Source organism: Tenrec ecaudatus, chromosome 1, assembly GCF_050624435.1.
Source record: "Tenrec ecaudatus isolate mTenEca1 chromosome 1, mTenEca1.hap1, whole genome shotgun sequence".
NCBI lineage: Eukaryota > Metazoa > Chordata > Mammalia > Afrosoricida > Tenrecidae > Tenrec > Tenrec ecaudatus.
The window spans coordinates 23,167,358-23,190,758 of NC_134530.1; the positions used below are offsets into that span (position 1 = coordinate 23,167,358).

General features: G+C 50.6%; 1 protein-coding gene across 3 annotated transcripts in view; it reads right to left on the minus strand.

Annotated features, from left to right (window-relative positions):
• The window catches only part of UNC13A (unc-13 homolog A), a 76,259-nt gene extending 69,975 nt beyond the window's left edge, over window positions 1-6,284 (minus strand). For all 3 annotated transcript variants that reach the window (XM_075548860.1, XM_075548865.1, XM_075548854.1), the window contains exon 1: window positions 6,120-6,284. In XM_075548860.1, the coding sequence (XP_075404975.1) occupies window positions 6,120-6,141 (22 nt within the window). In that variant the 5' untranslated portion in view covers window positions 6,142-6,284. The remainder of the gene's footprint in view (window positions 1-6,119) is intronic.
• Window positions 6,285-23,401: the final 17,117 nt, after the last annotated feature.

Consider the following 23,401-nt stretch of genomic DNA (forward strand, 5'->3'; position numbering starts at 1 on the left):
CACATCACAGCTACTGGTTTGAGAGTAGGCTCCGCTCCCCCCAGCAGGCTGTGGGCTCAGGCAGCTCCACCCTATGGCTGTATGATACTGGGTAAGTTGTTGAACTTCCCTGGGGCTCAGTTTTCCTCATCTCTGAAATGGGCCGGCTGCAAACATCAAAGAGGTTAATGGGTAGTCAAGTCCTCAAAACTGTGCCAGTGGAATGCTGGGCACTCAGGGCTTGACTTGCCATTGGTATTTGTTGTGAGGCAGGGCTACCTTTACATACATTTATTTTTATTTGGACATAATCCAGACATACGATTCAATACTTCTGTCATATCAAGGTGTGTTGTACAATCGCTACCACAATCATTTTTAGAACTATTTCTTCCTTTTGGTACTCCTTGTTATTAGCTACTTATTCTTCGACACCCTCAGCCTGCCCTGCTATACCCCCAGGAACCCTTAATCCAGTTATTGTCTCTATAGAGTCACCCATCCTGCGTTGCATATGCCTTAAAACAGAAAAATATATAACCGAGTCAAGAATGCTTCCAACAATAAGAAAATACAACAGAGGTAAACTCCAGGGGGCCACCTTTTATAGACTGAATTGCAGCCCCCAAAGAGATTGGTGGGAGACCCAGCCCCTCACCTGTAAATAGGACTGTGTTTGAAAGTAGAAGTTTTCTCTCTCTCTCTCTCTCTCTCTCTCTCTCTCTCTCTCTCTCTCTCTCTCTCTCTCATTAATTAGGTCATTCAGGAAGGAGGTGGGTCCTAAATTCAATCTCTTCTGAAGGGTGTCGTATAAAAGGGGCAGAGACACTCGTGGGCAGAGAGACACCATGTGTAAGTAGCAGAGGAATGCTAGAAATTGAAGCCTACCCACTGCCATCAAGTTCATTCTCACACTTGACCCTCTGGGACAGAGTGGAACAACGTTTCCAAGGCTGTTAATCTTCACAGATGTAGACTGACACATCTTTCTCTCACAGAGCAGCTGGTAGATTGGACCTGGCAAACCTTTGGGTTAGCAGCCCAATGCTTTAACCACTGTGCTACCAGGGCTTTGGGATTGAGGCAGCCACCAGCCAACAGTGATGTGACCACTCTTGACTGCATTTACAGATTTGTTCAACTGATTCATTCATCCAATATTTACTGAGCCTTCATGCTCAGTAAATATTCAGGGCTCCGTCAGCCCTGCTCCACATGCCCCCTCTCCCATTCTGATTCCATCCAGTAGGGACGAGGACCAAAGCTGGACCCTCAGAGCCAATAACTGAACCTGGCACAGAACTATGAACTACCAAGGGCTTGTCATTCATCGCCTCAGACCCACAAAATGGATTAAGGGGACAACAATGGAGAGCTCCACAAATGGAGACATAGGGGTGTAGGTGAGGTCTGTTGGGGCAGTGGGTCTCTACTTTCCTCATTCCGCAATCTTTTAATACAGTTCCTCATGTTGTGGTGACCCCCCCCCCCAACCATAAAATTATTTTCATTGCTAATTCATCACTGTCATTTTGCTACTGTTATGAATGCTCATATAAATAGCTGATAGACAGGATGTATTTTCATTGTTACAAATTGAACATAATTAAAGCATAGTGATTAATCACAAAACAATATGAAATTATATATTGTGAAATATTTATTTCTAATGACAAATCAGTGAAATTTTGTCTTTGGTGCGGCATGAGTAACAGTCTTCACTCTGGGTACTCGTATATGGGCATATCTGCATGTGGGCGGACCCGCCTGGAGACAGAGAGAGGAACTGTGTCTTGGTTCCTAAGATCACTGGAAATATGTTTTCTGATGGTCTTAGGCAACCCCTGTGAAAGGGTCGTTCAACCCCCAAAGGAGTTGCGACCCACAAGTTGAGAACCACTGGTTTAGGGGTCAGCCATATGTCAGTGCCAGTGCATCAGGGAGCTTGCATTTGCACTGCAAGCTTGTTGCAGCAGGGTACTTGTGTTACTAGGGCAGGCAGGGGTTCGTGGAGTGGCCTGGGACAGTGACAGGGTGTGTGTGAGTACAGCTATGTGTGGGCTTGTGGAGGCTGGGTTAGATAGAAATCCATGCACGTGTGTTTGTGTGTGCATTCTATGCAGTTAAATGTTTGTTTCCATGCATGTGTTGTTAGGGCTTGTGTGTCCTCATTCCGCCCCCCCCCCCACTAAAACAAACAAACAGGAAAAGATAGGTAGAAATCCTATTCCTGGTGCCTGTGCACCTAACCTCTTTTGGAAATAGAGTCTCTGGCTATGTGATCACTGAGTGACTCTGCAGTCCACTTGGAGTGAGGTGGACCCTAATTCCATCAGAGTGGTGGCGTCGTAAAAGCAGAGAGACACAGACCCAGAGAGACAAGCAGGGGCAGGGGCAGGACATCAGATGAAGAGGCATGGACCAGCCAGGAACAGCCAGCAATGCCATCTGCTACAAGACTCTGGGGAGAGGCGGGGAACAAATCCTCCCTCACAGTCTCTGAAGGAATCAACAGAGCTGATACTGTCGGTTGGATGCCCCCAGCCTGCAGAGCTCCCAGAGAAGAAGAGTCTGTTCCTCTAGACCACACACTTGTGGCTCTTTGTCACCATGACCCCAGCAGCTCACATGCGTGTGCAGCTACGCAAGGCAGCATGGTCACCTGGTCAGCTGAGGCCTGGGAGGGGCTGCTTTGACTGTTTAAGGCAAGTGATATATATATATATACATATATATACACATACATATATATATAACCCCAACACGTGCTTATGTGTACTGAGAAAAGTTGAATCCCTTCTCTCCCTGCCCCCCTTTCTGCCAGGCACTGGCCAAGACTTTAGGACCTTTCTCGTCCTGTCTTTCCAGCTCCCCTGCCTCCTGGGGCTTCCAGAATTACAGTCACTCAACTAAAACCTGTTGCTGCGGCTTCAATCCTGAGCCATGGCGACCCATGCATACATAGAACTGTGTTCTGTGGGGCTCACAGGGGTTGGTTTTCCCCCTCCCCCCAAAGTAGATCACCAGGCCTTTCTTCCAAGGTGCCTCTGGATAGACTGGAAGCACCAACTTTTGATGAGCAGTCAGATGGGTGACCCTCTGCACTAGCCAGGGTCTCCTTATCAAAACAATAGACCCCCCCCCCAGCACTTTGCTCCTAATTGCAACCTGGATATATCACTCACCCCACCCCCACCTGCCTCTCTTTTACATCCAGGGCTCCTTGGAGTGGAGCTGAGACCCAGTTCTCCTGCCTTTCTCTCCTCAGCCCACTGTCCTGGTCCTCCCACCGGCCCCATTCCAGTTCCTTCCTTTGAAACTTCTTTTTGAATCAGTCATGCATGTCATGTTTTCAGCTTCCGGGGGAGCACACGTTTATCCGTGATTACTAGACGTTGACTCACAGCGAGTCTATAGGACAGAGTAGAACTCCCCCTTCTGGTTTTCAGAGCCTTCAAATCTGTACAGGAGTAGACAGCCTCCTCTTCCTCCTGTGGGAACAGCTGCTGGGTTTGCACTGCTGACCTGGTGGCTCAGCAGTTCAGTGCATAATCCACTGCACCACAATGGTGCACAGTGGTGCTTCGAATCCACCCAGGGGTGCTGCAGAAGACCTGCCGGGGGCAAACCTGGAGGGAGGAGCAGGTCTCCTCCCAATGCTTGAGTTCATCTAGCTGGAATCCACTCAACAGCAAGGAGGGTGTGTGTGTGTGTGTGTGTGTGTGTGTGTGTGTGTGTGTGTGTGTGTGTGTGTGTGTGTGTGTGGCTTTGCCATATGTAAACGTTGTCAGTGTGACTGTTTCTTTGATGGAGAACATGTCTTTCTTGGGATTTGGGAAGGTGGCTGAGTGTCAGGGCAGGAGAAATCCCGACATGACAGATTTGGCGTGAGCACACATCAAGCCAGGTGGACATCCACCGCCGTGTGTGCACGGACACACACACATCTCCGTGCTGGGGTGGAGCTTGTGGCAACCCTCGTCCGTGGGTGCCCCTCTCAGCCTCCCTCCTCTTTGCCCTGCCCTGCCCCGCCCACCTCACCCCACCCAGCCTCTCTCCTCCAGACTTACTCCTAGGGACCTCCGCCCCCTCCTTTGCCCTACTGGCCTGCACTCACCCCTCCCAGCTGCCCTCTCTTCCTACCTCTCTGAGCCTCACTCACTCCCTTCACCCCCGTTCTCCCCCACCTTCCAGCCTAACGCCTCTCAGAGACCCCTCTCCCCTCTTCCCTTCCCAGCCTCACGTACCCCCTTTACCCCTGGCTCCACCCCCACCCCTCCCAGCCTCACCTACTCCCCCCACCGGCCTGGGCTTCAGCCCACCCTCCACAGCCTCGCCCACTCACTCCTCCACACTCCACCGCTCCCATCCCAGCCTGCTCCCATCCCAGCCTCCGGAGCTTCTTCCTCCAGCCCTCGGCTGCTGGAAGCCTCACCCCTCCAGCCCCCCTTCACACCACCCCCGCAGCCGAGCCTCCTGTTTGCGTCAGAGAAGGGTGAGATCCCGCCCGCCCCATAGGCAAACCTGCCTGCGGAGGGAGGCGGGCGGGGGTGGTGTGAAGGGGGGCTGGAGGGGTCGGCAGGGCGGAGGCCCGCGTTAGCCCCTCCCTTCCGTATCACCGCCTCCTGGGGCCAGGCTGGTCCTGCGACTTGGGGCGCCATCTGAAAGGGTCTAGAAGTGCCAGGCCCCTTCCGCCCCGGCCCCAAACCCCCAACCCAGTGCCACAGGGGGTCCCAGGGTGGCCTCAGCCTCTGCGCTCTCCTAACTCCGGGGGCCTCAAGGCCGGGATCCTAGGGACCCGTCTCCCACTGCCCCCAGCCCCAGCCCCCGGGAGAGAGCCTGGGGAAATGGGGCCCTTTCGCTTTAAGAGCACCCGCGTCCACGCCCGCGCCGTCGGATTCGCAGCGGAGCCGCCGTCGCCGCCGGGGGAGCGGGCGGGCGGGGCCGGGTTTGTGAATGGAGCGGCGGAGGGCGGGGGAGGGGGAAGGGCGATGGGGGCGGCTCCCGGCTACCCGGCCTGCCCTCCTGCGGCTCTGGAGGCGGCGGGACTGGGCTCCCACTCACGGGGACCGAGCTCACACCCGCCGCCCAAGGTCTCCCCTAGCCTGACATCTCAGGCCTGGCTGACACACCCCTTCCCCCACCCCCGTTTTCCGAAGGAGGGGGGATCAGAGCACGGGGGGCGGATCCAGGGGTCAGACTTCAGGAAGCCTGGAGTCCTGGACCACCGCCCAAGGTCTCCCCAGAGACCTGTTCCCGTGCCCAGCACCTGCGCTGGGTGGGCTGCTCGAAGCGGACGAGGGGGAGGTCATGCCCCTCCCTGTCCTTCCCCCCAAAGCGAAGCGTGGATCTGGGCGTGGGCCTCGGTGCAGATGGCGTGCTGGCCCCAGAATAGCTCCCCCCGCAACATCTCCCTCCTGCGTGGAGTGGGTGAGGCGAGGATGGACCTGGATGGGGGGCCCAGGCTTTCCAAGGAATCGGGTCCCTGCCCAGAAGGTGGGGGAACACGTATGGGGAGGGGGGCTGGAGAGGAAGGCCCTCAGACCATCCCTGGACAACATCCCCCGCCCCCCACCCACACACGTAAGAAGCAAAGAGTTAACGGGAAAAGCACCCCCAGACCCCAATCACTGGCTTCTCAGGATGCTGGGAGGCGTCGCCCCGGAGCCCCCTCCTCTCCACCCTAGAACTTAGAGCGTCCTAAGGCTGTCGGTTGTCTAGGCGACCAAGCCCTGCTGCCCAAATCGACACTGCCCCCCACATTCCGAACCCAGTCCATGCGCTGGGGGTCTGCCAGCCCGGCTCACAGCTTCCATCTAGGAAGCTTGGAACCATTCCCTGCAACTCCCGGCCCAGCACGTTCCACGCGGACCCCAATAGCCCAGCCTACACCGACGCCCCTGTCCAGACTTGTTCCGGTTGGAGCCCTAGCTCCCTCTCCGCGTCCACCCGGGCCTCGGTGTTCGGTCGCAGCTACACGACCCCCAGCAGCGGCCACCAGAAACCCCACACGGGCTAGCGCCTCCGAAGTCCAGCCGCGTGGGCTGGGACCACCCCGTCCGAAGCCCGCCGCATCCTGAAGGACCCCGAGCCCAGCTCGCGTCCGCACGGGCCCCCAGGCCCCCGACCTCGCCGCCTACCTCCAACGCACAGCAGAGACATGTCTCCGGCGCGCCGGCAGACCCGAGGTGGCCGGGCCGGCAGCGTCAGGGCTCGGGCTCAGCGGCCACAGGGCTGGGGCATCTCCGGGCTGCAGCCCGCGCACGCTCGGCTCACGCCGGGGCCCGGCCGCCGCCGCCGGCCATCTTGATTCAGCACCGGGGGCGCGGACAGCTCCTGACGTGTGGATGACGCGGGCCGGAGGGCGGGGCCCGGGCTCCGGGTGGGCGGGGCGCCGGTCTCTGCGGGCGCCGTTAAAGGGCCCGGCGCAGGGACTGGGGTTCCCTGTCCTCAGACTGCCCCCCAGGGGCGTGGAGGGCAGCCCACGCAGAGTTTCCTCTGCTGGTGCGCGTTTTGCCTCTTCTTGAATCGCTTTGTGGATGCTCACCTTGCCTCTGCCTGCTCCCATTTAGGTCTCTCTCTCAGAGTGGTGGAATAGTAATACTGGGCATTAGCCATTTTTACAACTCTTGCTGCTGTAAAATGCCGTAGTAAGTACCCAGAGCTCCATGTGAGGGGGTTGCCACGAATCTGGATGAATTCAATGGAAACTGCCAGTCTGTCAAGAGGAGCCCTGGTCAGCACTGGACTAGGAGCGACAAGGTGGGTGGTTCAAACCCACCAGCCATTCTTAAGGTGAGAAAAGACATACAGCTGCAGAATCCTGTAAGAGTTTGTACGGACTGGTGAAGGAGCCCCTGTGCCGTAGTAGGCGATGCACTGAGCTCCTAACCAGAAGGCCAGTGGCTCAAACCCACCAGCTGCTCCAGAGGAGAAAGACGAGGCTTGCTACTCCTGTAAAGATTTAAAGCTTCTGAAACCCAAAGGGTCAGTTCTACTTTGCCCTAGAGGGGTCTCTGTGAGTTGAGATTACCTCGATGGCAGTGGGTTGACAGTGGGCCAGTTTGTCATACGGCGGTGACTTGTGTGTTGCTAGGATGTTGGAAGTAGGATCATCCATCATAGGTTTCAGCTGACCTTCCAGACTAGACAGACTAAGAAGAAAGGCCTGGTGATTTACACCCAAAAATGTTGTCCGGTGCCATAGAGTTGGTGCCCGACCCATAGTGACCTTCTACACACAGAGCATAACAAAGCACTGCCCAACCCCTTTGCTTTGTCACCAAGAAGGCTCACTCACTGCCACAGAACATGGTGGTTGGTGGAGTCAGGGCCAGCGAGGGTCAGAGAGCTCCACCGGGAGATAGCACAATGCCTTCGAATACCACAGTGATCGTGATGATGATTCTGGCTTGGGCAATGTTTTATTCTCTAGCACATGCAGTTGCCCCGAGTTAAACTGTGTGGCGTCAGTCTATCTACCTACCTATTTACCCCCCCCCCCCCGATTAAACGGGATTACAAAAATGGTTCCCCAGAGATCTTCACGGGATGAGTGAGCATAGTTTCAAACCCTCGCACCCTCTCACCTTGATCTAGCCTACCTCTCAGGTGGGCAGGCCTGAGAAGGTAAGGAAGCAAGATATTGAGCAGAGCAACTCTTGAGGTGGGACTCTGGGCCTGGGAGCAATGTGAGGAAGCGACAATTTGTAGGTCTGCAAAGGAAGGATGGAAAAGACAACAGTTTGATTGGTTAAGAAGATGAAGCAAGGGTGGATCATGAAAGGAGGATTGGGGTAGGTCCAGGCTGGACTCAAATCCCATAGGAACCACGAGGGGGCAGCACCAGAACACTAAACAATCAATCATCTTGGGAGCGGCCACACCTGATGGAGAGCAGTTTATTTCACCGATTCTGACAGGGTGCCAGGAGGAGTACAGACGTCTACAAATGTTCACTTATTTAATCCCCACATTCTCTGTTGCAGGTGGTTACATAGACACCGAAACCTTAAGCCACTTGCTTCAAGTCACTCAGTGGGTAAGTGGCAGAATTGGAATTTGAAGCCAGGCAGGCCAGCTGGGGCCTTTAACCCCTAATTACCACCCATTCCTCCAAGTCTCCTAAAATGTCAGCTTAAGAAGACAAAAGGTCATGTGTCCATTTTACAGATGAGGAAATGGGAGTCCCAGATGGTCAGCTGAGGTGGTCCTGTTTCCAACATGAGAAACCGGGAGCTCACCTGCAGTGGAGTCTGGGGCTAGCTCAGGAGCATTGAGGCCAGTGGGACCCCCAGCTTCTGCCCTCTGCCCTCTGCCCTTTGCCACCTCTCCAGACGTCTCCATGTGTCCCAAGGCTCCTCTTGCCTTCATGCACGGTGCTTCCTGATGCTCAGTCTTAGACAAGCTAGATGTATACCCAATGGGGCCTCTATGCTGCAACCTCTGACACGGGAGAGAGGATGGATCAGACACTGCACGGCCCTTGCCCGAAGCCATGCAGGCAGAAAGCATAGTCAGAACTCGAACCCAGAGCCTCTGTGACCACCAGGAAGGTGTCTGACAAGGCTAAGACCCCCAGTGCCCAAGGCCAGCAAGGGTTTCCAGGGGCCTATGAAAATGTTTGAGGCCTAGCAACACTCTCTCTCTCTTTCTCTCTTTCTCTCTCTCTCTCTCTCTCTCTCTCTCTCTCTCTCTCTCTCTCTCTCTCTCTCTCTCTCTCTCCAGCTCCCAAATTGAGGCGAACAAGGGGATCAATGCTAATTACATTTGGGAGTAAGATGTCAACATTACTTGGGGTTCAATTAGAGACTGATGATGCTCTCTGGAAAGTCCCCAGCCAGACATCAATCAGCTGCCTGTTCACAGAGCAGGTGATGGTCAATGTACTCAAAGCAAAAGGATAAACTACAAGGAGAACCACTCCTGAGTGAGCACGTAGCACATGCTTTGTGGGTAAGCCTAGACAATGTTGCAGCTGCTGTGCTTCCTGCCAAAGTTCAACAATCTCACCTGTGGGAAACTGACATGGTGGGAAATATGACTAGGACTCTATTCCCTAACTGATACAGAGGGAATCTGGAAAGCTAGTATTCCACAGTAGGAAAGCCTCCACTTTGGTAAGTTAGAGATAAAGTCCAAGTACATTATCCTGCTTTAAATGTCATTCCCACAGATTCTCCACCTAACAGCAATGCTGCCTTCAAGTGAACCCATGTTAATTCTGTCTCCCTGTAGAAGCAGACGCTCTTGTTATCTCCTTCCGCAATGACACCCATCCCCCCTCATGCCTTCCCCCAATGCAGGTATTAGGTTTCCTCACCTGTGAGCTCAAGGACCTTACTGTGGTTACCACCCATCTTATGACCTATGTAGCTACTGAATATGCATGTCTTATGGTTACCTATAAATATCCCAAGACAGTCAAGATTCTCTCTGCGTGGACCTGGCTGCTGAGATCATGGCCGTCCCAGAGGTGGGCATGTTACCAGGAACTGTGTCTGACTCCCTTATTATATCCTCTCTCCTGCCTCTCCTATCTCATATGACTTGACTATAATTTTTATATCTTATCGCCGTAAAATAGCGCCTTCAGACTCCTCTGTTGTTAGGGGCTGGTTTCCTTGGACATCATCCAGCAGCTTCCTCTGAAGGATCTGTCACCAAAGGCTTGAAAGCAGGGCCTCAGACCCCTGGCTCTTGGAAGCATATTCACAAGACGCTAACAATGGAGTCAGCCCAGCTGTCTACCAGCAGATGAATGAATGAATGTAATGTGCTCCCTCCACACAAGTGGATATTGTTGTTAGGGTTCGTCCGGTTGGTTCCAGCTCATTGCAACCCGACGTGAAACAGAACTACACACTGCCTGGTCCTGAGCCATCCTCACATTTGTTCTTTTTAAAAATGGATTTTAATGTAATTAAAAATATTTTTTACATAGAAGTCATGCCACATACAACTCAATGGCTTAAATATATTAAGAATAGATGCACAATCAATTTTAGGACATTTTCTGCATTCTTTTTTAAAAGTCATTGTATTGGGGGCTCTTACAGTTCCTAACAATCCATACATCCATTGGGTCAAGCACATTCGTACATATGTTGCCATCATCCTTTGGAAAACATTTTCTTTCTACTTGAGTCCTTGGTATCAGCTCCTTAATTTTTTTCTCCCTCCCTCCACCCTCACTTCCTCATGAACCCTTGATAATTTATTTTTTAAATGTCATATCTTACACCATCTGCTGTCTCCCTTCACCCACATTTCTGTTGTTTGTTCCCCTTGAAGGGTGGTGGTATTATACATCAATTTTTGTGAGTGGTTCCCCCTTGCCATCCCCCACCCTCTGATATCACTGCTCCCATTATTGGTCCTGAGGGGTGTATCTGTCCTGGATTCCCTGTGTTTCTAGTTCTTATCTGTACCCGTGTACATGCTCTGGTCTAGCTGGATTTGTAAGGTAGAATTGGGGTCATGATAGTGGGGGGAGGGGATTCGGGAAGCATTAAAGAACTAGAGGAATGTTGTATGTTATGTTGGTGCTATACTGTACCCTGACTGGCTCATCCTTTTCATGTGACCCTTCTGTGAGGGGATGGCCAACTGTCTACAGATGGGCTTTGGGCCTCCACTCTGCCCCCCCACCCCCCATTAACATTGATATGATTGTTTGTCCTGGGTCTTCTGATGTCTGATACCTGATCCCATCGACACCTCACGATCACACAGGATGGTGTGCTTCTTCCATGTGACTTTGCTGCTTCCCAGCTCAATGGCCACTCTCACAATTGTCCCGATGTTTGAGCCCAGGGTTGCAGCCCAGCCACAGTATCCATCACCTCCTTGAGGGCCTTCCTTTTCGCTGTCCCTCTACTTTACCAAGCATGATGTCTGTGTTAGGGTTCTCTAGAGAAACAAAACCAGAACATTTATCATTAGATATAGATAGATTTAGATAGGTTTATACAGTGAGAAGGAATACAACAGCTAATTAGTCCTCACAGCAGTACAGAGGACTCAGTTCAACTCACTTTCATGGAACAGTTAGTATACTGGAATCCTTTAACCCACGTGGGTTGCGGAGTCCAAGGCCAAGAACGCAGACAACAGAGTGTTCCCTCGAGCAAGGCAGGCAGAGTCTGCCCGTAGGCAGCAGGCAGCAGGGTGGGTCAGCAACAGTCAGTAGCTTGGGAGCTTAGCGAAGCAGGCCCTTATGGCATCTCTATTCCAAGCACTGGGACCGGATCCACCAGCCTCAAGCTCAAGCAATGTATGCACTTGTCTGAAGCAGGTCTCCAAGGAGCCTAAAGCTCCAGCAAAAGAATCCACGGGCTGGCTATGCCAACAGGTAGTGTAGCACACAAACTGAGGCAGAGAACTAGCTCAAGCAGCAGCACACTGGTCTGCTCACCAGGGAGCAATAGAGAGGTGGGATGCTGTCTGTCTGACTTATTTTGGTCGTCCTCCAGTTAAGCTGCCACCCAGCCAAACTTCACCCACATGTTCCCATTGGCCTGGTGGGCACAATAAAACCAACTATCACAATGTTCTTCTCTAGGGTCTGGTCTCTCCTGATAACATGTTTAGAGTCTCACCATCCTTGCTTCTAAGGAGCATTCTGGCTGCACTTCTTTCCAAGACAGATTGGTGTGTTCTTTTGGCAGGCCATGGTATTTTCAACATCCTTCCCCAGCACCGCAATTCAAATACATCAATGAGCATACGAGGCAACTGAAATGCCATGGCTTGGGTCAGAGGCACCTGTAGTCCTCAAAGTAACATCCTTGCTTTCCAGCCATTTACAGGGGTCGTGTGAAGCAGGTTTACCCAATAGAATGCATTGATTTTTTTTCTTGCCTGCTTCTTCCCTAGGCATTGATTATGGATCCAAGCATGATGAAATCCTTGACAGCTTCCATCTTTTCTCTCTTTATCGTGAATCCATGGAATAGTACTCAGCCGGAAAGAAAAGGGAAGACTCGGTCCAGGCAACACCACGAAGGAAGCTTGAAACAGCACGCTTGGGGAGTGAAACCAGTTACAAAAGGACAAAGATTGTGTGGCCCCACATCTGGGAAATATCTAGAATGGGCAAGGACATCGGACGATAGTAGAGTCTAGGCTGGACAGGGTGTGGTGAGAGAGAGGGGAAGTGGGGCGTTATTGCTTCAGAAGTCCTGGGTTTCGGTTTGAGGTGATGAAGACGTTGTGAACACAGAGACAGTGGTGATGGTTACACAACCCTGCAAGTGCATGGCGTGCAGTTTACAAACGGCCACTGTGGTCATTTGGTGGCATGTATTTACTGACGCCGAGCTTGGCGCGTCTGGGAGGGGCTCTGCGCTCTGAGTACTTTCAATTGTCCAGTCTCCACGACGATGCTGTGAAGCAGGGACTGTCCTTGCCTGCTCTTAAAATACAGGGAAACTGGGACCCGGGGAGGGACAGAGCTGGAATTCCAGCCCAGCCAGGCTGGGAGCCGGCGCCCTTGACCGCTGTTTGGTCCTCCACCGGGCAGTCTCATGGCAGCAGCCTAATGCAGAGTTGGGGTCTGGGGACCCGAACACTGTGAGTCACCTTCCAGGTCGCCAACCCTTAATTCTTGGACCTGAATGTCTGCCCCCTGAAGCCATCCCAGATTGGAGTGTGGAGGTGGAGCTTCAATAGAACAGCTGGTGGCCAATGAGGGGGCGTGCGTGGAAAGCTCCGCCCACAGGTTCCTTCTTGCGCCCCTCCCACCTTTCTTCTGGGCCTAGTTAATCCAGCAATCCTGAGGATTTTTAAATCCTCCTTCATCCTCTTTCAGGAGTAAACTGGAAACTCGCAGGGGCAATTCTACTCCGTCCAATAGGGTCACGATGAGCCGGCTTCGAGTGTGCCTTTTAGTTTTTAAGTTCTTCCAACCAGACCTTTGCTCTGCCTGAAACATCTCCCTTCTGCATGAAAAGCTTTCTCTCTCCATCCAAGTGTCTGCTCTCCAGAGAAGCTGCACACACACACACACACACCAGGCTGAGTTGACCCTCCTTCATCAAGGGGCAACTACCTTAGAAGCCAGGATTGGATTTCATAACACATTGCTTTCCCAGTGCTGGGTGCAGAATTGCTTTTAGGAACCAGGGAGTGTATATTGACTCATACTGGTGTAGGGAAGCCTACTGTTAATCAGTACTGGAAATGTTACATGGTTTGTTGAGAATTCCTTTGTTAAAAGGAACCTAGGATCCAACAGTTCTCTGCCCTACAGAACATTCCTTTTACATCTATTAATTATTCAAGGCATGGGCTTCTGGAAAACCCTGTTCATTATTCAGGATGCTTCTAAATCTAGAAGTGGGAAGCAGGACCATTTAGATAAGCCCGGGAGTCCAAGACCTTAGGGGGTACCGGTCTGACACCCCTGGAGTAATGAAGATATTACAATAGAAACGGTGCCTGTGAATCTTGTTCCCTTGTGTCCCATCACTTGAAATTCCTCTGATCACTGTCAACCATATTAACTATCCCCCACCTGTCACAAGTTGGGGGTCTGTAACTTGTGTGATTTTTACGAGATGGTTGGAGCAGTCCCGAGGGAGTAGCCTGGCTATTTTCTTCTGTAATTGCTTGCAGGAATCAATTTAGAATTTCTTGAATCCACCTGGTCTCTGTTCGTTGCTATAGTGACAGGCTCTCCTGGACCCCTTGCAGTCTGATACCATTTTGGCGACCATGAACTAGGACTTTTGAGAGGCCTTTCCGTCAGCTGAGAAATCCCATTTAGGGGGAACTTGCTGAGAGGTGGGAGCCATGGATTGTCTTGTGATCCCCAAAGGCCCTTTTCCTTTGACAGCTCTCGGCTGCCCCTCATCACCCCGTCACCTTCACTTCTGGATTAGAAAACTCTATGACTCTGGTCAGGCCACGTCTGCAAATCACGCTCCACAATGTAAACCCCTGAAGCTGCAACCCACAGGGCTGACATTTGTCTGTATCTGTCTCTGGGAGATCTCGCCGGTGGTGTGTGCTCTCGGTTACCTTGGCAACCTCCAAAGTCTGTCCCCGTGTCTGAGAGTTCTCTCATCTGTGAGCTAAGCTGTCCCAGGCTTTCTGTGCCAGGGAAAAGCCTGAGAGGGCACATTCTATCCCGTTGGTCTTTCTAGGCTTTTAAGCCCGTGACTAAGGAAACTGTGATGTTTAACTACCACACCGGTTGGCCTGTGTGTCAACTGGACTCAGGGGAGAGATGGCCTCGCAATGGTTCTTAAAATTAATATACTATCTTACAGCTGGTATTGTTTTGCAGACGGTCAGGTGAGTGAAATTCCTTATGTACAAGCTTTCCCAGAGAGTACATGTGTGCTTGTGAATGAGATTGTTTGAAGGTTATGAAAAACTAATCACATAGTTCACGTTGGCAGGTCCTTGTATGTGTGAAACAACCTTAAAATCTAAACCTTCGTAAGTGACTTGAATGAGGTATTACAGGTGTTTTCAAAAGGGAGAAATAAAATAAGGGAATATTAGAGATTAGAAAAAACAAACCCAAAACATGTTTCCACTCTGCTCGGTCTGAACAGGTTCATAGACATGGGAACAGGGTTCAGTGTGGAACATTCTGAGTAGAAATAACCAAGGATCACAGTGTGTTCAGGGCTGCGTTGCTAACGAGTTCCAGACGAAAGATAAAAGGCAAAGAGACCATTTGGTTTCAATAAAGTCTCGTGAAATATAGTCTAGGTCTTTTCAACTTGTTTCTTATTTTATGTAAGCTTAGTTTCTTAGGTTCTTTAATTTTGTAGATTTTGACATATCAACGGCAATATATTTACGTTAATTTTAACTCATAGCGAGTGACCTCATAAGACAGAGCAGACATTTCTCCCCAGGGTTTCTGAGGTTGTATATTTCAAATAGAAACTGACTGGTTCAAGCCCTTTGCTAATATGATACGTGGGTAAATAGATGGTCTCAGAGAGCGCTGACGCTCCGGCCCGGCTCCAAACTTCATGCCATGTTCACTCTGTTCCTCACCCCAGCATGCATAAAAATCATTCTTTGTCCCAACTGTTTTATATTGCTGCAAGACAGGCCTGGTGTCTACATAGCCGGGCCTACAGGGCCACGTGAAACTATCCCACCCATGGGGTCAAGACATCCAAAAGGGTGACTCCAGCAGCATTAATGTTGAGCTGGGTTGCTATGGGAGGCAGAGCTTGTGAGTATCATTTGTTAAGGGGATTTTCATTGCTGACTGGTCCACACATACACTTCAATTATTCAATCGTATTAAGAAAAATTGTGCACACATCACTACCACCATTATTAGAACATTGTCTTCTCTCTTGGACTCATGATTCTTATCTCCCCTTCCCATGCCTCCTGTGTTAGGCCAGGCGGACGAGAGAAACGACTCCAGGGACACTCATCTGTGAATTCGGGAGAGTATTATATCAAGAATTATATATTAAGAAAACTCAGCCCAGTCCAACTCAAGCCTGTAAATTCAAAACTAGCCCCTAATTTCCTCTTCAGACTCAGGCAGCCACGTGCAATAATGGAGAATGCAGGAATGTCACAGGCTGGTGGGTGCAAAGGCTCATGGATCCGAGGGCTGTGATAACTGCAGGGCTCTGGCAGTAACCAGGGTCCCCCAGCAGGAAGGTGACGGCAGAGCGAGAGAAGGGGGGGGGGGGTTCCCAGGGCCCTCTTTAAGAGAAGGCCACGCCCACAAAGAGGCACCACCAGGCTGTGACCTGATTGACAGGCTAGACTCCACCCCTCCACTTACAGATCTTCAAGTTGACATGAAAGTATGTAACCACCACACCCCTCAACCTGCTTCTTTTGTATCTGTCTACTTGCCTCCAGGCTTGATTAGGATTTGCCTTCTTACTCGGTGCCTTTCAAATGAATTTCCTTGATTTGAAATGTGCATATCACATCCAATTAATAAAATGTAACACTTAGGGTAACAAACCCACAAGAAAAAAACGTAGGGTGAGCTGGGCCAAAAAGCTAGTAGAGTCAGAGTAACTGATCATGAGTTACAGTAGTTTTTGTTTTAAGGCACAATGTCTGGTTGTAGCGGAACCTGACCGATAAGGAAAACAGGTAAGTTGTGGGTGGAAAGTGAACTTTGCTCAGATAGAAAGAACAAGGAACAATGCCAGGGTTTAAACCTTTGGTGACATTAGATCAGATTTAGTAGAATCATTCTTAAAACTGAGATAAGGTGGCGAATCCCCACACAACTACCTGAGTGATTGTGTGTGCTAGTAGGAAATGCAAATGATCATACTAAGCACATGTGGTCACGTTGAGAAAAGATTAAAAGTAGATCACACCAAGATTCCTCAATGACACAACTGAGAAATAAAGCTGGATCACTTAGTTTTGGTTTTAGGTGAAACCTTTAAACGCTGCATTTTAAAATGTTTCCTTTTAATAAATAACATTGCTTGGTTTTGTATTAGTTGGTGGATTGCCCACATATCTTTCAAAAACTTCTATGTCACCTTATCATTTGATCTCCCTTTTGACCCGTTTTAAATGTGTTCTAAATGTGTCCTGCTTTCTTTTTGATGGATGTTTTTCTTTGGTTTGGTTTGTAATACCTTTGGGGGGGGGCGTCTGTTTTCCTGATTATGAAATCCAGACTAGGTAGCTCTATGGGATTCATGGCTTATTGGGGGGGGGGGGATAGCAGAGGAATTGAGAGTGAAATGGGAGCTAATAACAATGAGCACAGAAGGAAGAAAATGTTCTAAAACTGATGGTCACGATGATTATGCAACTCTTTTTTTTATATGATCGCACGGTTGAGGCGTATGATATGTGAATTATGTCAATGCAACTATTTTTTAAATGGAAATTCTCTGTATCTATGTATATGCTCCACTGTGACCTAACCATGGCCTTGTCAAACTTCGTCATGAACAAATAAGCTTTGGCTTTGTGGGCTACTGAGGCGCTTACCCAAAACGTTCCACGAAAAGGGGCCGCTCATGGACCTCAGAGCACACCGGTCTAAAGCAATATTTCTAGAACTCTGGAAGCTGATGAGATTCCTGAATTGTAGCTGATCTTAAATTTGCACAGGATGGAAACAAATCACTAGGTAGATGGAATATTTCTGTAAGTTCTCTGTGGGAATACGAGGGGTACCCCCCCTACCAAATGGATTTTTCCCCAAAGCTATGTATTTAAACTTTTTTTTATAAAACAACCTTATCACCTTCAAAGGACTCTCCCTTACACTTGCTACATTTGTTAAAACTGTGATTCTATTCCTAGAAACATGTTTCGCTCATCAGTTTGGATGACTGACAGGACATCCCTCGTTTTTTCTTCACTTCTTCTAGGTCACCAAATCACTGTCCTTTCCTGTCCCTCTTAATTCACAGAAACAAAAAGATGTCACATGGAGTGAGATTAGGTGAGTAAGGTGTGTGGGGCAAGAGGGCATGCTGCTTTTTGCCAAAAACTGGCACGCTGATATGGCTGCATGAATAGGTGCATTGTTGTGGTGAAAAACCCATCCCGTCTGTCACATATCAGGCCTTTTTTGTTGCACACTGTTACACAATCTTTTCAGAGCCTCTAAATCGAAAGCTTGATTAACAGTCTGACCCAGTGGAACAAACCCCAAATGCACTACAGGTTGATATTTTCGTCTGTTTGGGAAGTTGATAGACTTTCAGAACGAGGTTTGTCATCAATTGACATTGTACCTTTTTTGAAACAAAAAAACCCACTCCTACGTACACCTGAGTTTTTTCCGAAAGTGCTGTCCTAGTAAGTCCTGCGTTTGACATCACAACAGTTTCTGCAGCATGTTTCCTGAGCAGGAAGCAAAATTTAACAGCTGCATGCTGTTCTCTTAAATCAGCCATTACAAGAAATGAGGTTTGAGCAAATCTGCTTTTACAAAAAATTTCACTGTGACCAGAAAGAACCTTCCCAGGCAATGCCACTGGGTGCACTAATTCAGAGAAAGTTGCTCAATGCCTGCCTAGCGGGGAAAATGTGTAACACTAAAGCTCTGCTCTGCCTATCACAATTCCGTTATGGGTGTGTGAGTTACATAATCCCCTGTCAACTTGAGTGAAGGGGTGGAGTCTAGCTTGTCAATCACAACTTGATGACCTCATTTGGAGGCGCTAAGGAGATAAAAAGCTCACTGGAGGTCAGACCCATGCTCTCTGCTTTCCCTTTCCTGATGTTGAGACACTCAGAGAGCTGGAGGAGACACATGGAGACCTGATCCAGTCAACAAGATGCCACTGGATCTACAAGACTTTCTACCCACTAGCCTGTGACCTTCCTGTATTCTGCATCATTGCATGTGCTGCCTGAGTCTAAAGAGGAATTTATGGACTAGTATCAGACACATGGGCTAATATCAGACTTATGAACTTGATCTGGATGTTTTCTCAATATATAATTGCCCTTTTTAATATAAAAGCTCTCTCTTATACACATAGGAGTGTCTCTGGATTTGTTGCTCTAGTCAACCTGGACTAACACAAGAGGATACTCCTTCATAGTGGGCTTAAAATACCGTGAGTCAAATTGAAAGCTTCTATGAGCAGATTTAACAAATTTATAGAATAATGATTAGAGAAGCTAGGAATGTCTGGGTTATGAAATTTGAGCTATAGGCTATGAAATAGACCAACGGACTTCATGCTAAGTAAGCGTTGTTCATAGATAACCGGAGTCTTTTACAGACTGTAGCTGATGCTAGTGTTATTTGGATAGAGACGGTACTTATTGTTCTCAGTCCTGTGTGTTATTTTCAAATACCTGGCTTAATATTGTTAAAGTCTCTGTTCTGTCTCCAGCTTCCTTAGAAGTGGGATGCCCACGTGTGAACTATTTGCCAACTAGACACCCTTGGCTGTGGGTGGAGTCAACCTGTACCAAGTCGCAGCTGGATGACACCTCCTTGATGTCCTCAGTCTGTTGTGTCAGAGCGAGGGACTCTGGGAGCTGCACGCTCTCTGCCCCTTTGCCTTCCTGCCTGCTGGAGCTCTGCCTGCCTGGAGGGTGCCTCCATGTGGGCCACCCAACCCTGAAAGCTGCCGGCGCCCTGCCATGCTCCCAAGGGGAGTGTGATCTTTTTATGAGAGACCCTGGGGAGGACTTCTCTCTTTTCTCCTCCTCCTCCTCTTCCTTCTCCCCCTCTCTTCCCCGGCCCCCATCCATCCTGCTTAACTGGGTCCTGTCTCTCACTTCTGGGGCTGGCGGCCCATGTGGCTCCCTGACCCCAGGAGCTGTCAGCACCCTTCTATGTCCCTGAGGACCTTGGTGCCACACAATTCAGCACCTTTGGGCCCGTGATCTCCCAGCTGCATGAGCCTGGAAGGCCTCCCGCTAGCACCTGATCCACGCAGTTGAGTTGGACTGGGCAGGGCTGCTTTTTCAATATAATTTTTTTCTTGCTATGAAGTTCTTTCATCATATATATGTGTGTGCATTTACATATTGTAGTAGTTATATATTCGTTTGTCAATTTGAGAGGATTATGAACGAAGGGTGGAGTCTAGCCTGTCAATCAGGTCATAGCCAATGAGGCCTCAGTGTGGACATGGCCTTCTGAGGATTCTGTGACTCCTGTATTCCTCCTTAGAAGCAGGAGGACACACTCTCTCTCAACTTACTCCCTGTGAGATATCCTGTTGAGAAGACACGTGGAGAGAGGCTGATGGAGCCAGAGCTCTGGAGCCCGGAGGAACCACGTGGAGACCTATGCCACCGCCGAGATGCTTCTACCACTGGATCCACGAGACTTTCCACCCGCTGGCCTGTGATTCTCTTGTACTCAGCATCACTGCATGTGTTTCGTGAGTCTGAAGAGGACTTTATAGATTGGTATCAGACATATGGATTAATATCGGACTCGTGGACTTGATCTGGACTGGGCTTGGATGTTTTCTTAATGTTCAATTGCTCTTGTAGATAAAGTTCTTTCTCGTACACATATGAATTTGTTTCTCTAGTCTACCCAGACTAACACACACATATGTGTTTATATTTACAAATACAAATATCTTCTGATTTTGTTTCTCTAGAAAGCAGTCCGACATAACTCTGAACCCAGTGACTGGTGATTTTACAAAGCGAGCAGCTTAGACACAGAGACGCAGCCACACGCAGAGAAATGACCGTGAGAAGATGGAAGCAGCGGTTGGAGAGATGGCGACACAGCCAGGAGCCCCTGGAGCTCACAGATGCTGCAGGAGGTAAAGAAGGCTCCTCCCTCAGACCTCCACCCTGCCAGATCCTGAATTCAGACATCTGTTCTCCAGAGTGAGTGACAATAAGGTCCTGTGGTTCTAAGCTTGCCTCCCCGCCCCTCCCCCCACACCTTGATCAAACAAAGAAACAGACCAGTTGACATGGATTCCATGGCAACTCCTGGGCACGTGTGAAGTGTAGGACTTTCAAGGCTGTGATTTTTCTGGAAGCAGATCACCAGGCCTTTCTTCCAAGGTGCCCCTGGAGGGGTCAAATCTCCAATCTTTTGGCTTGTCACTGATCCTTTAACCATTTCAGCATTTGTGCCACCCAGGGATGGCTTAACTGCCCTGGGGTGTCTAATTTGTTCCGCTGGCCACAGAAAATGGATCCACGGAGGAAGACGAGTGGATCTGGCAGCGCTGAAGGTCCAGGACTCAGTTTACCTGGAAACCAGCAGCTGCTTTGCGGGAGAAAGATGGAGTTTTCTCCTCCCGGGAAGAGCGACAGTCTCTGGAAAAAAATCATCTCTAACTTATCAAGGGTTCGTGCGGAAGGGAAAGTGGGAGGGAGAGGGAGGGGGAAGAAATGGGGAGCTGATATCAGGGGCTCAGTGGGAAGGGAATACTTTGAAAATGGTGATGGCGGCAGATGTGCAAAAGTGCTTGACACCCTGGAGGAATGTGTGGATTGTAACAAGAGATGCAAAAGCCCCCAGTAAAAGTATGTAAGGAAAAAAAGAGGGACAGTTTTAGAAACTCACACGGGCAGTTCTACTCTGTCCTAGAGGGTCACTATGAGTCCACGTCCACTCGATGGCACTGAGTTCTCTGGGGACAGGTAGCCCATAAAGAGGGCAGACTTGGGAGCGGGCCAGGGAACCAAGGCACCGAGCTGGATCTGAGTTTGATGCCTGTGATTTTAGCAACGGGTCCCCACACACTTCCCACACCAGGACCCCCGAGGGGGCGGGGGTGGGTGGGAAGGGGGCGATGAGGCAGGAAGACCCCCACCAGGAAGCAGATAATGAACATCTGCTTCAAAGGCCCCATGTGAGACCCCTGCTGGGTAGAAGCAGATCTGCAGAAAATAGCCCCTGTGACAAGATCTGAAATTTCTCCCCAGGGGTGTAGCAAGGAGGGGGCCCAGCTTAGGGGCCGTCTCTACGTTGTGCTCCCTACCCACCTCAATTTCACATGGAGTGGATATTCATGGTGGCCACACTCAGGAGAAACGCCTTCCCCTGTCTTATAAGGCGGCCTTAGACAGGCACCTTTTGTATTTGTGGGGCCGTGGAATGTCACTCTGTGCCTCCTCTGGCCTTCACACACTCACTCACACACACACACACACACACACACACACACACACACACGAAGACGCTCTATCTACTGAACTTGAAGAAGCACGTTGAGCCATAGAAACTGCACAGGAAGCCCTGGAGCCCCCAGACGCTGGGGGAGGAGGAAGTAAGGAAGATGCCTTCCCTAGACTCTGGAGGGACGCACCCCTGCCAGACCCTGAATTCAGACATCTGCAGGTTCATAGCAACTGCTCAGTGGTGCCCCCTGCAAGTGGCACCCAGGACACAGGATGTATCTGCCACAGCTGAGATATGGCTGCTGGAGGGGACGCATTTGTACATCTCAGACCCTCATGACCAACTCCAATTGATACCCCAAACTCATACCCCACAGCCTTGGTCAGAGGGATGAGCAAGGATCCCAGCCCCAGGTCCTGGGTTTGAAGCCTGGCCCTCTGTTTTGGGTTGAATTGTGTCTCCCCGAATCTATGGGTACCTTACCCCCTATCCCTGTGGCCACGATGCCGTAGGGTGCATCTCCCCCAGCCTCACTTCTGAGACATCAATTGAGCAGGTTAGGAACAGAGACGTTGGCACACATAGAGGGGAGTCTGCGCAGCGTGAGGAGCTCACACGGAAGCCAGGAATTCGGCCGTGACCGGAACGGAAAGAGAACGTCCCTGGGCGGCTTCTCTTGCTGGCAGCCTGAATTCGAACCTCCAGCCCCAGAACTGTGCGCAAATGCAGTTCTGCTCGTGCAAGCGCGCCCCCTCGTGGTGCTTCTGCACAGCAGCATCCCTGTGGCTTGTCCTAGGGCTCCACCCAGGCCGGTTCCCACTCCAGGCAGCCGCTGGACGACAGAACAAAACACTGCCCGGTCCTGCACCAGCCTCACGACTGTTCTCACGTTTGAGCCCTGATGGTGTAGTGGGCAGCGCCTTGGGCGGCTAACTGCAAGGTTAACCGTTCGAAGCCACCAGCTGCTCCTTGGGAGAAAGATGAGGCTTTTTCCTGTACAGTTAGTCAGAAACCCCACAAGGGCAATTCTACTCTGTCCCACAGGGTGACTGCGAGTCGGAACGGACTCCATGGCAGTGAGTCTTGAGCCCATTGTTGCCACCACTGTCCATCCCGCTCATCTCAGAAATCACTTCTCAGGACAGAGGCTCTTCTTTCACTGTCCTTCTGCTTGTCCAAGCATTTCTCTGTCCTTCCAGGGGTTAGTCTCTCCTGATCTCTCTCTCTCTCACACACACACAACAACAACAACAACAAGCAACAAAGCAAACATCTGTTTGGGAGGAAGCCGAGCCAGAAGGCTCTCATGTACTTTGGACATGACATGTGATGGGAAGAGAGTGGCATTGGGAAACTAAAGTACAAGGAATCCTGGCTGAATGGACTCCCCCCACCCCGCCCCCCGCCACCCCATGTACCTTCATTATGCCATCTTGTCCTGCACGAGGTCAGGGACCTAGAGAGGTGGTCTGGCCCCCAGTGAGTTTCCAGGCAGGCCAGAGAGGCAGCAACCTGACAGACACATCTACCCGCATTATTGCTCAGAGACATAAGCGGGAACTTCCCAGGCAGCCAGGATTCAGGGAGAGGAGCCAAGGGGGAGGGACAGGGGCAGTGGCAGGATGCGGGGGCCAGAGAGAGGGGAAGTGGACTAGGAGGTGGGCCCACGTGGCCAGACACCATTAGACACAGGCCAGGAAGGAAGTTGCGCTGAAGAACCCAGCTATGCGGAACAGCTGGAGGCTGAAGCCGCATCCCAGACTTTGTCTATCTCTGCTTGGACACCTCGGAAGACTAGGCGCTCACTCCCAAGAGAGACAGCCCAGCCCTTCCTGGGCATGAATGACTGTCCAAGAGTCTGATGCAACACGATGT